Raw genomic sequence first — 13,848 nt, 5'->3', positions numbered from 1 at the left:
CAACACATATCGCAATTGGTATTGAGCATTCCTTCCTGAATCCCACGCTATCAGGAGAGATTTGAGAGCAGAGTCCCGTGGATACCGTTTTTAGTAGGTAGGTAAGGTAGGTAACAGGTCATGCACATTTCACTGATACACGTTGTCGGCTACCAGGTCGAATGCTATGAACCCAACAAGCCGTATATGTATGCATCTGGCTTGAGAATACCTATACCGAAAAGGCATTAGAGAAGTATCTATGGAGTTTCTTCATGTACGTGTAGAAGATATACGCTCACATGTTGCCAGTGTCTTTTCGTGGGTCTGCCTCTTGTGAAACCAACGCTTTGTGTCGTATCGATATTTGTATCAATGCCTGTATGCGGCCTTTAAGAGCTGTGTTTTGCAGGTTGTTGCGCTGATGCGGAGTGCTGGCTACGTACTGACGAGGTATTATTCTGGCATGCTGATGTTTGCAGTCTTTTGAGCTAGAGATCTCCCTAATCATCAAATTTTGCTCTAAAAGTGACGCCGCATAGATGAGAGAGCCTAAGACACATCCCCCTTGGACCAGCAAGAGTCCCAAATTTGCTGCTTACGGTTGACAGGAGGTCAGATAGCTTGATTGACCACCTAGTTGGGCTTATATAACACCAGGGATTGCATCAGTCCGTTTCAATCTCTAGGTTGGACCTACTACGTGCCCATGATGAATGAGCTTATATGGGTTCTAAGTTGTACCTTTCGGGTCATTTTCATCGGCAGGCATTAAACAGTCTTGCAGGTGGTCTGGGAACATCACTGCAGTATCCTTTCATCTATAATAATGAAGCCCTGTAGTCCAAGGCTTATAATTGAGTGGCGACAACTGGAGTTCTAATTGTTTCGTTGGCAAAGCTCGAACCCCATCAATCACCCGGAAAAGAATCGATGATTGCTTAGTTATGGATCGATTGGTTAAAGAAAAAAAAGCAAGACATCACTTTGGTACACCGCCGTACTGTCATGTTCCCCGGGGTTGTTCTCTTTTCTTTGACGATCTTACTCCTCCAGTGCTCTTCCTGACTACTGGCAGTTATACTAGTCCCCTATCCACTCACTGTAGCCACCGATAGCATCCTCAATATACAGCCGATATTATATTGTTATTTCGTTTACCAACTAGGTAGCAATAGTGCAGCTGATTGGTCAACTCGCAATCTCCTAGAACCATTGACTCTTTCCAAGCACAAGTGTGCCTGAGTATGCTTCCTGCTTAGCCCTGGGGCACTTTCCATATATGTCAAACCAATTGAGTACTTCATCAACCATAACAACGTCCTTGGCCTGGAAGCAGAGGTTGATCAATTGCCAGAACTATCAAGTCACCGAAACTGCCTTCGTATCACTGGATATGAGCAAAGCAATATGATCACTAATATAGGCCGGACTCAAATACCGACGAGCACTCTAGGGGGCCGCCTGACCGTACCTGAGACTTTGTGGTCAGCTTTGAAGGAATTGTGGAGTAATAGAAGCCAGCTCAGATGTAAAAGCTCTCACGCGCGGCCACATACATGGTAGTTGACATCGATGACAGTTTGGATTTAGCTTTTGGCAGTATGGTGACTCTCCTTCGTATACAGGAGGCAGGGCGCAGCCAAGTGCCTCATTTAGCGCTATGGCGCTTATGTCTTCTTGCTAAAGGGTCGCCAAGTCCTATTGGCTGTCAGGATATCGACCCTGTATAAGAAGAACCTATAGAAGCTCTGCCAAAGTCTACTCAGGGGATTACAATTAACAGCCAAACCTTTCTCTGTTACAAGATGGAGCAGCTTAAGGAGGTCCACAGGGGAAAAGGCATAGTCACCATGCTGTCTGGCAAATCGACCTTTAGGACATACAATGCACAAGGAGTTTTGTCAGCTACAATTTGGAAGATTTACTTGAAGTAGTTTGCATTTCTTCTACCCTTCTTGCTTGAGGGCAGCTTTGATGAGTTATAAGCAAGCCCCAAACGATGCGGATTCGTAACTGAATGGTAGACAACTGTGTCCTGTTATGAGTGGGCACATTTGCATGGTGAGTGTCCGGAGCATCATCACCAAGTCCATGTTATCGACGTCCAAAATATTCAGTTTGTTCAGTAGTTTCGGCACCTATTTAATTTAGACAGTCCAAAGTTCTTGTTCAAGGGCTGCCTGGAATAGTGTCGGGCGACATCATCCCTGGGAGGAATAAATTTAGCTACAACGCAGTAACAAGAAGCAGATAAAATTAGCAAAAAAAATGGTTTGGGTATCCCTCTACTCTCGCATAGGAAACCCCCTAAAGCCGAATCCAAACATATATCTACGCATTTCCACCTGCAGAAATCTCCGATATACTCACAAAGTCGTCGGTGGGTATTTCCGAGGACTTGCTCCGTCTCTCGTATCTGTACGATCTGCTTGGCTCAAGCCAAGTAAAGGCAGGACCAACCTGGCAAGCTCCAGCTATCTGCCTAGGTATCTACCTATCTATCCAAGCAAGCCAAGTAAGCCAAGTAAGCATGAGTTCTGGCCAAGCGCCAGTAGTCCAAGAAGCTCAGCATCATCATTACGAAAATGTTAAAAGCAGCAACCTACACCCCAGCCAGCCTCGTATACGGGCACACCAAGCCTGAAAATACGGAGGGGAAACATTGGCAAAAAAAGGTCCTATATCCTAAAAAGGCCCGCTCTACCACAACTGGGACGAATTTTCCATGCAAGGATGCGTGTTCGCAAAGTCGGGCGCAGTACAGACAATCACGCAGACAAGAATAACCAGCCCTGGGGAAAGAAAAGAGCCTCGATTATCATCGGCCCGAACGCGGCAATGAATGGCGGCTTTTTTTTTTCTTTCAGGATGACCCTTTGGGGTTCGGATAACATTGAAACTGGTTGCCACGAGTAGACCAACACTAGCAGTTCCGGGACGTGGGCGCTGGAGATATTCTAGAAACGCATTGTGCCACGGAGGACCCTGGAAAAAAGGGGAAGTGACAAAAAGAGTTTGCCGCCTCCACGGGAACAAAAGCGGCATCTTCCTCGTCGACGCGCATGCCCGCTGGCTGTAATCGGCAAGGCGAGCGTCGAGCGGAGGAAGTCGTGGCGGACAATCGGAACGCGAGAATTCTTTTTGGGCTATAGAACCACCGAACAGAAAAAAAAAAATTAACTGTCACAATTTGATTCAGGAGGAAGTTTCAAGGGTTTAGCACATAAGGGCTACACGTGCTGCATGGAGCTGATGTAACTAGAAAAGGATATACTCTACGAGTTGGGCAAATGGATGACATGGAACAAAACAGACCGAGAAGGACGCATGTCTAAGAATACAGTTAACGCGCGAGGATTGAGTCGAATTCAATAAAGGTGGTACCTGGCAACTAGAGGTGACCTCATCCATGTGAAAACACTGGCTCAAATATTTTGTCTGATGTTCTTGTCTTGAATTGACTTGAGTACCCAGGTAGGTAACCAAGCCTATGACAGGGGGAGGAGGAGTCAAGAGCTTAGTCAAGTCCAGCACGTAGAAAGCCGCCTGGGAAGTGGGTATACAAATAATCAGTAGTAACAGTACGTACGGGCAGGAGTAAGAGTCGTCTGCCCGATAAATAATTACCTTATCTTTCAGTAAAGTCAAACGGCGCAATGCACCTCATCGGGCTAGTATTTCCTTTTTGCGGGCACAAGGCTAGGGAGTGGAGAAAGACAAGGGAAACCAGATCATAAGAAAGAGACGATGCTGAGAAGGATCGTCAAACATCAGCTGCTTTCAGTCTTTTTTTTTGTTCTTGTTTACCTGCAGGCAACTAACTGCATCCATTCCCTTTCCGGCAGGCATCGACAAGGTTCCGCACCGGCGTATTTATCCCGTTTACTGATCACCACACCATATACCACGAGCAAATCGATCAACACTCGTCTGCCGGGCGGGACAAGGCTTCTCGCAGCCTTTACTATAGTTGGACTGGACGGGGGACTGGACTGATCACCGTCTAAACGAGTACCGGCAATGAGGAAGCGATCCAAGGGTATCTACTGCGGTTGGATGCGGGGAGAGCTTGTGTCTAACTATAGCTAGTTGATAAAACTAGACAATTGGTTTGCTCACGAGCGCTTAGTTGTCTTGGATCGGAAAATGCACTAGTCTAGTCTAGCAACGCGAACAAACATCCTCGCCTGTTGCCTCAAACCAGGCGCGACTCACATATTTCTTTTTACGTAGCGCGGTGAAGTCCGACGGCACATGGCGCCTGGAGGCCATGGGACATTGTGAACTTAATCGTAAAGCCGGATATAGGGTCGCGGCTATCGAACTGATAGAAAACCTTTTTAGCTCTTGGGCGCGGGGGGGGGGGGGGGGGGGGGGGTTCCCCTGCCCAATGCAACTGGAAGAAGTTTGCCGATGGACCCGAGATAGAGAGGAAGAGTCAAGGCTACATACATACCACATCGGTTAGGTAGTAAAAAAAGAAGCCCGATAGTGTGGTCATGACTGGAGCAGCATGCTAACCCTGTTTTCATTTTTCCCAACCGCTATCCCGTCTCGAACCGTGTCGGTACGACATCTGAACGAGTGCCTACTGTACCTGGAACATGATTTTTCGATCTTGATTTCAAGACGCCACGATGTCGTCTGACAACCTGCAAGCTGCAGCACTTACCAAGGCTTTTTTGCCGATGCGTGGAAAAGCAGTTGGCGCACAATGTGTGGAAGAATAAAAAATGTCCATTGTAACGTATGACGTCTATTTCGCGATAATGCCGTAAACTTGACGATTGGGATGTGGAGAGAAACCAACGTGGGGGCCATATTTTTTTTCTTTGCTACGCTGGAGCCAAGTCCGTGCAGTTTCCTCTTCAGTCGAGACCAGGCTTTGCTCTTTTTGGTTCTGGTATGGTACTAATTATTGCTGCACTCTCTCCAGGACCAAGGCCTAGATCGATCGCGAAAATGGAAAACTACGGAGACTAACGGAGTTGTCATACTACCAGTACTAAGCTTGTACGTTGGCTAGCAAGTGGGGGACAGAATAACCCGGGACTGCAAACTTTTACCCCAAAATCACTACAATTTGGACATAATAAATAGCAGAAAATTTGAGGGGATAGAGTGATTAACGGTGAGCTTGGCTGTGTTTTTGGAATGTCAATAGATTGTTTGTGTAGATAGCTACGCGCTGCTGAAAATGGCGAGTTGGAGGTTGATTTGCTTAGTTCCCGCTCAAATTGCAAGCGCTTTTCGTTTCTCCGTAAGGACTAGGTTTTAGTTCTAAAAGGAACGGATACTGGTGAATGGAGAACGCGCAAGCAACAAAGGCCCCACTAATGATCTTCACTTATGATAAATGGAGCCCCAGACCCACCTATTTCGTTCGTTAGGATGTTAAACCCACTAAACCCACGGATAAGTAAAGTACCGAGATCGCGATCATAATTGGACTTCGTTTTTTTTTTTTGTTGTTGCTGGAACGCTGGAATGCAAAGTCGGTGAGAGAGGCGCACGTTTGCCGTGGCGTCGTATGATTTGAGGCTTGTCTCGGGGGGCAAGCCCGAGGCTCTGGGTCAATGTGCCCCTCTGCTAAACTGCTTCCCCCATTTTCTTTTCTCCCTCGGACAGTTCGATGCGCATGCATGTGCTAGAACCGATAGACCTGATGATTGTACCGGTGCATGTAATGCGCACAAGGTCGTATATGCTTCCTGAAGAATTTCCCGGTATTCAAATTTCTTCCCTGCAGAAAACGCCCCTTCGGCGGTGGGAGGAATGAGGTGACCGCTGAGGCTGCTTGCAACAGCGTACGGGGAACAGTTTGCAAATGTTGTGGCGTCCGATTACCCCGCCGCAGCTGGCATGGATGGCATTGTGAGATCCATGTTCCTTGACTTGGAGTCGGCGTGCATTCGGTGGTTTGTTTCCATTCATCCTACTGTACCATCGCTTCTTTTTGTTATCTGGCCTTCGGTGACAGATAAGGTAGGTACAGCACATTAGATTAGGCGCGGTACTGAACCTGATGGGTTTACGATTAATCAGTGACCCAACTTGGATGATTTGTGATATCCCAGAGGCATGTTTGCAAGTCATTAACATGCAGTAGATGCTGATTCATCTGCCACAAAAGTAGACGGCATGAGATTCTTGCTACACAGCCAAAATTACTCGCAGGAATATGAAACAAACCGAGCCTCAAGGGCCGCCTGTCAGCCGCCGCGCTTGGCTGAGCCCAAAAAGAAATAGCGGAGCCCGACCCAGACTGCTATCCTTCTCATCCTTCATTGGCAGGGAAGCCTCGTCCAATCGCCATCGAATTTACTCCGTAGCGTAGCAGTAACTGCTCATGTAGATCCGACGGGGCGGGCTAGATGAACATGACCGTCCGTCAAAACCTTTTTGCTACTACTGTACTGTACGACACAAGGCGCTCAGCAGATTGGAAAAGCCCGTCCCTAGTTTCATGGGTAGAGGTAGTTCAATGGACGTGCGTCCCGTTTTAATTGTCAGCGCAGCCAAAGTCCCTACCTGTCCATTTACTCCGTACGGTACCTTATTTAGCAAGCCTAGGTTGGTTACTAGTTCGGTACAGTAAAAGTAAAGGCCGCCCGCCATCAAACCCCAACAGTGGGTGCGACGGGTGCGAATGCAGCCTGTTACAAGCTTAAGCCCCCTCCTTGTATTGGTTGGTGAATAATGACCGAGACAGAGATGTTTGCAACAAGTCGCACTCACCCGCTACTCACATCACGTTGGCAATAGGCCAGAAGTGGATGAAGGAATTGGCATGGTCGTATCGGCATCCGGGACTGGTCTTGAAAAACAGGATTTGTCCCCGGGGAGAAACCCTGCTTTTGGTTGACACAATTTTGAATGGAACCGCTCCTTTAAATGATTTGGTTCACCAAGCCTACCTGGTAACAAGTAATACTTCAACTCGAATATTACCAAGTAGGTGGTCAATTGGTACACACGGTAGTGAGCTAATAACTGCCTTTGATTTTTTTATGGTACACCCAAGGTAGCAGAGCATCTACTCCGTATTTTGTAGACTACTGCCTGGCTGTGACAATGTCAAGTTTTGTGTGGGTCTGTGTTTACTTGTCGGGGCCATCTCTGGAAACAGGAGTCCGAATAATCTCGATCAACTGCCTGTTCTCCTCTTTTCATATCTTGACCTGCTCTAAACCCCCTCATGCCCAGCCAACGGGATATGCTAGCCTACAAGCCTAGTACTGTAAATGTGAGTTATTTCCGAACAAAACCAGATATTTTAGGGGGACCATGAAGCCCGAGTCCACTAGTATGCATATGCGACGCATCGATCAAATAGGATGCCTCCCAGGTCCTTTGTTTGTGAAGTATTCATTCACCACGTCAAGTGCATCCATATACAAATGTACGCGGTACACTCAGGCCTACTTGATGCGCAGTAGGTCTGATATATTGGATGATGTCGGCCCTTTCCTCCGGTGGGTTCATCGTCCTTTCACAAAATCCTGTCGTGTTGGGATGGAGCCATTTTCGTCATTGACCGATCATTAATTATCATAAGTATAATCTGCTATCAAAGCGGGTAATTCGCGCGGAGAGTGGGCATGACAATGCCCACCTGCGCGGACTGGTCTGGATCTTGTTCACTCTGCAGAACAAAACAAGAATACGATACGGTACAGAAAATTAAACGACAGAGTGCGCCGACGCCTCATAGTCAGCGAATGTCGCCATTTGAAGCCCCTCTCTAGTCCATTCCCTAAACTCTGTAGACATAAGAAAAAAAGAGGGAGAGAAAAGAAGATAAAAGCAAAAGCTTGGCTTGGCGGACCACACCCTTGCAGCTTCTGATGCTTTACTGACCATTGACCGACACACGGAGCAAACGCCAACCAGTAAATGGCTGATGGTTGAACTGGATTTTTTTTGGCGTCTGCAAAAACTGGAACCTCAAAGAGCTTGAGACGAGGCTTGGCCGGGGGGACGGATCTTAATCGTCTGGATTAATTCTGCTGTCATAAATTATTCGTCTCGTTGTCCTTATGGTAGAATCTCACATCTTGACATGGTGCCTCTAGTGACGTACGTGTTTTATTCTTTTATCTTATTACCATCTTAGCTAAATTACTTGTATCACAACTAATAAGGTCGATTCGGTACCTGACTTGCGTTCTGATGCAGGTAGTGACCGGCACACCTTAACCGCCAACCGGCACGCGAAATTTCTGGGCGTTTTGCTCCCCGACAGAGTACGTACTGTGTACAGTACCAAAACCAAGACCTGACAAAGACCCCGGCAACTGCCCTGGACCTGGCCCCAGCCCCAAAAAATGCAAGCTCCGCTCCTTGACAGCTAAAGGCTCAGCCTCTGCATCATCGCGAGCCCACACCTCTTTTTTCTGCTGGGTGAGGTTCCTGGCCAAGCAAAGCAAACCAAACCTAGCAGGCCGGCTCAGACCTCCAACCAACCAACCGCGGTCTTTGTACCTACGTCTCCGGCTGGTTTCCGTTTTCCAATTGCGCGCGAAAAACCACCTTAAACACCACCACTCTCCATTCCTCATACGTCTAGGCGGGGCTTCTTGAACCGACACTAAACTCTTTCTTTTCACTTCTTTGGTGCAACTCTTATCCTTCCCCCTTCTTCCTCCCGTTCGTCTGTAAAACGTCTGCCGCCTCTTTTTTTTTTTTTTTTTTTCTTCAGACAAACGACCCTTGCATTTCCTCCCCTCCCTGTCGACAACAGCAGGCCCGTATTATCGTCCCGCCTTGCCTCCTTGGTGCTATCGTGTGCATATAGGCGGAATCTGCTGGGCCTGGCTACATGAACTAGGGCGTTGTTCTGCATCGCCGTTGCCGCCCTTCCTCGAATTGGTCCTGTGTTTGAACTGTCTGTCTGCTGGTTGTGCTCTCTGGGCGCGACCCCTGGGACAGAGTGATTTGCGGGCATGGCAGTTTCAACATCAGTATAGCCAATTTCAAGCCGCTTATTGCGTGTTTGGCCTCCCAACAGCACATTCGCTGTTCCTGCCAGATCCAGGCTTCACACTCACACAATCGGTTAAAATATGGGGAATACCCAGTCGCAAGAGTCTAGCCATGGGCCCGACTACGAGAGAAAGGCCCCCGCGAAGCTGGTCAAGCAGCGATACGATGCAAACGCCGACGAAATGCGCTTCTTTTCCTCATCTTCCACCCCCGGTCTCATATTGGCGGGTGGCCACCCAGCTCGTCGCTACACCATGCCGGCAGGACAGTCGCCGTCTGTAGCCTCGTTCGACCACTCAGTGCCGCTTCCCACGCGCCAAAACAGCAGCACAGCGCTTAATCTACTCTCCGCCGGCCGCGAGCCATTGTCCGATGCTGGCAGTAGACTAGACTCGACGGCCGAGGAGAAGCAGAGAAAGGACCGAAACCGACGGAGCATCTTCAGATCAAAATCGTCGTCAGCCGAGACGACCCGACGCGCGAAGCCAGAGAGACGAAACACCATCATAGCTACTTCGACCCCACCATTACCACCCATTGAGGGCCAGGGTGTGGCTTTGCCTCCGAATCGCATGTCCATGTTTGCTGGGCCAAGCGACTCGCCATATCTCGACGAAGCCGCCCCCGGAAAGTGCGTGGCCTCCTCAACTCACTGATCCCCAACAAGAAGCGTGCTAACCAAGACATCACAAGCAACAGCTGGCATATCAACGACAATCGAACTTCATGGCATTATGATCTGAAGACTTACGACGCAAAACGGCTTCTTAACCTCGTCCAGGACAACGCAGATGCGTCCAGACAGGAAGAGGGCTCGGTAGGTGTTTCAGCGGCCGTATCCGAACAGCGGTTTTCGGTCGTCTCCGAGACGACGTGGAAAAGTTCACATCCTGCACAGCCAGCTGAGAACGCCTCTCTTCCTCGAGTCAACTCCGACCTCTCGATGTACACCCCGGTTAGGCGCCGCTCAGTTATCCAGACTCCAGGTGTTGCAACAAGGCATAACAGCAGCAGGCCACCATCAGTGAATCACCGCTTCAGCCACCCTCCTACCCCGAGCAACCTCTCGCGCCAGCCGTCGTTAGAATTTGAAGGCCGTGTAAAATCGATGCCGCCACCTCCAATGCCAATGCCGGAAGTGCCTCCAATGCCCCGACTCCGTGACCCCGATGAGCCTTTGGGGCTTGTTACACCTTGCGAAGGCGACTATCAAACCATTGGAGCTTTCAAGTTGGGAACTTTGAGGATCACAAACGGATGCGCCAGCCCCGTTCCAAGCCCAGAGCCGGACGAGAAACACATGATAAACCCGCCAGCCCCGTCTTCACCGCAGCTGCCAAACAACTCAAGCTACTTCACGCAGAAGCTCTCTGCAGCGGAAGCATTTGGCGATCCGGAGGCAGATGCTGTGGGAGGCATGGACGGGATTATACCAGGTTCAAGGTCTACACAGGTTGCTAAAATGACTGCTCGATCCAGCATAGATTTTATCGAATCGACTGCGGAGCTCCCCGAAACAGTGGCCGAGAATCCGCTCTTTGATTCTAACGCACTAGTACTCGGTTCCTCCCCGGCTAGCCCCTGGTTACAGACAACATCGAGAACCAATGCGGTAGAGGACAATCTGTTTGAAGACGATGTGCAACCTGAGTACTCGATGGTAGAGAAGCTCGACTTGCGCTTGGATCCAAGTGCAAAACGCGACTTGAAGAGCGACAACCCGACCCAAGCAAGAGGAATCTCACGGTCAGACAGTGGATTCGTGTCAAGCCCGAATTCAGACTATCCCGCCCCTCAGAAGGCACTCAGCAAGACGGACTCGGGTTACAGCTCCAACATTTCCCTGCGTTCTCTGCGAGATGGGCCTTCGAAGGGCAACGCTGAGGGTGACCGCTCGTGGACAGTGGCCTTGAGGAGGATGTCATCCGCCGGTTCAGCTCTCGAGGCTCCCGTCCCAGAGTTGAAATTGGATGGCTCTCTGGAAATCTCCAACCCAGAAACAGTTGCTGAGCCTTTAAGATCTCCACCGCCGCCGACCCCGCCTCCTAAAGATTTCCCCGTGGCTGCTCTAGGTAGAAGAAGCTCTTTGAAACCGGGTCAAGCGGTGACTAGTCAACAGACCGGAAATGCTGCGAGCAAACTAGACGCCCGCGATGCTAAGCAGGACACCATTTCTCCGTCTAGCAGTTCACGTACCTGGCAGGTAGTTCCAGAATCCCCAAGCTCGCCACACAGCGCAACTTCTGAGCACTCTGGCTCCGCTCTGAGTATCGGCAGTAGCCCGGTCAAGCCGGGCCGATTACAGAGGTTTCTCAGCATCGGAAGCTCGGGTCGGTCTAAATCGCTAACAACACACGCCACACATGTTGCCGAAGAGACCGACATTCCACCTGTTCCAAAACAGATGCGAAGGAACTTGCGTACACACTCTGGGCTTTTTCCGATGACAACAAAGAGGCTGGCAGTTAGGCCACAGAGGAGTAGGGATACCCTCAAAACCATCATCAGCGTGGGAAGCCTGGAGATGCACGCCGGCGCCAAAGATGCTCTTCCGTACATGCCGTCAGCAAACTCTGCCAGCTCCAGTACTGTGGACCACAGGCATACGTTTGCGCCATCATCTCTCGGCCAGGTTACCTTTGCCGAATCCGAGGCGGCTGTAGAGGCAGACTTGGTAGCACCAAAGCCTACGCGAACCCCCAGCATTCCAAGGAAACCTGTTGCTAGCCGGGGCGAGAGTGTAAAGAGGATACTGAGTGCCCAGTTCTACAAGAAAGAGCCCGAGGCCACCACAGACGTTCCTCCTGCGTCCGACCCCGAGCCTGTCGCCTATGCTGCCAACAACAGCAATCTGAGCAACAATAAATATGGAACAGAAGCCAGGGCAATTACCGAAGAGGGTAGACTGCAGGGCTTGTTCCCCTCACCAACTGGCAGGGCAAAAAGCTTGACATCGCAGGTTGAGCGCAGCTGGAGCATCAAAAATTGGGCGTCACCTTCTCCTACTCTCTCAAGCTTTGGGCCACAGGATTCTTCTATGCCACAGTCACCCGCATCGATCCCGAGCCCTTTAATCCCGGAAATCATGCGCAAGAAGAAGACCAGCACTCCTCCCCCAGTCAGCATGAGGACGCGAAACCAGCCAACTGCGCGAGCATCACAGCCGCTGCGGGCAATGTCTACGCCGCCTGCTGACGCACAGTCTGATATGCTTGCAAGTCCGTCTCGACGCGCCATAAGTCACGAGCTTCTTAGGCAGTCACCCTCATCCTACGGCCGCGAGAGGCCCCAGCAGCAGTTCTTGGGTGGTCTTGACCCTTTACAGTTTCCTTCAAACGCAGCACCTACCAGTCAGCCCCAGTTTATGCCTCCCGATTGGCCTATCAGAAGTGAACATACCAGCTTCAACAAGCGACATACAGCGATAGGTCAAGTGAACAGCACTGGATTGTTCATTGCGGAGCTACCTGCGGATGACATAACCCAGAGGCCTTCCGCATCTGGGGCGGGAGCATACCCTAGGCCTAAATCTGCGCACCGTGCCGGCCCAGACCGTCGTTTCAGCCATGACTTTGCCTCCCAGAACTCAGTGCGACCTCCTCCTGCCCACGCAAACCAGCAACGAGGAATTCTTAAGCAGCAGTCGTCTCCAAACTTCGATCCCAAGTGGAGCCGCGGTCCATCGCAGCAGTTCCAACAACACTGGGATCAGCAAGAACAGCAACTTGGTGGGCGCTATCACCCATACGTTCCTCGCGGTCACGGTCGAAATAGGAGTATGACTTTGGCAGCACCTGCTAGTGGCCAGCCTGGCCAGGGGGTCCCGTACCGCATCCTTCACAGCTACAATTCTCCTGCTTATCGGAATGCGCCCATCTGGGGTTAAATAGCGAGCGAGAAACAAGATTTCTTGGTCGCAAAGCATTGCCCATCAACACCTACGGTATGCGTCAGGTTGGCTGGCGCTATATCTCTCTTTTTTTCAGTACGGAATTAAGGCGAGCAGACACAAATGTTTGGCTCGCCTCTTCATCATCACTGGGCCATGGGTCATCTCTAGGAACCATGAGTCCCCTTTTCTTCTCTTTTTTGTCGACGAAAAAGCAGTCATATCATGGCGTTGATCATTTCTAATTCCATCGTCCAAGGACGATTACGGCCGCCGCATACATCTACCGCACATATACCCATGGCATTTCGGCCTTGTACTTTTACTCAGCGTATACACAACAATTTCATGAAGAATTGTTCGTCATTGGCTTATTGTTTTGTTTTGTCTGTTTTTGTTCTATGCTTGAATGGCGTTCCTTTTCTTCTCTCTTTTGCGACGATTTTCCTTGTTTATTTGGGAATATGGGTAAATAAAGCCCCATGCTATTTTCATTATTTGAAGCTTTTAACGTTGGTCTTAGAGAGTTCAAAGCTATCACTTGGCAAAAATTGGGACTCATCACCAAGCCATCTACACTGGATTTGTCTACCTTCGTACTGGGAATTTTTGCTTTACTTTTTTTTTATCCTCTGCAAAACACGGCGGGGGTGAGGCGTTCTGTCACAGCGGAAGACATCAGACTGATACCACATGTTGAAAGGGACGCCAAGGTGTATTGTGGAGATCACCACCAGAGAGGCTTGATTGGTAGTTTGGTCGCAAGTCGGCCCGTGTATTACTATGATGAATCCAATGGACCATGAAACCCTCAATTTTGCATTATAGACCGCCCGAGACGTCTGATGAAAATGCCGGTATCTGTTAAGTCTGACCTTCGGGTAGCAAGATTAGGCGATGGGATTTCTCCCACACTTATTTGGGATGATAGGGAAGTTACCACAAGTCACATGAACCCTAGACTTTGGCAGGCTTGGCAGGACCCTGGCATC

General features: G+C 49.7%; 1 protein-coding gene across 1 annotated transcript; it reads left to right on the top strand.

Annotated features, from left to right (window-relative positions):
* Positions 1-8,525: 8,525 nt before the first annotated feature.
* Positions 8,526-13,712, top strand: MGG_12617 (uncharacterized protein). The gene is made up of 2 exons (XM_003721039.1): positions 8,526-9,598; positions 9,667-13,712. The coding sequence occupies exons 1-2, from the start codon at positions 9,048-9,050 to the stop codon at positions 12,851-12,853; spliced, it is 3,738 nt and encodes a 1,245-aa protein (XP_003721087.1). The 5' UTR covers positions 8,526-9,047; the 3' UTR covers positions 12,854-13,712.
* The last annotated feature ends 136 nt before the right edge of the window (positions 13,713-13,848 follow it).

This window comes from Pyricularia oryzae, chromosome 7 (assembly GCF_000002495.2).
Source record: "Pyricularia oryzae 70-15 chromosome 7, whole genome shotgun sequence".
NCBI classification, from domain to species: Eukaryota; Fungi; Ascomycota; class Sordariomycetes; order Magnaporthales; family Pyriculariaceae; genus Pyricularia; species Pyricularia oryzae.
This window is presented reverse-complemented; position numbering and strand designations above follow the sequence as displayed.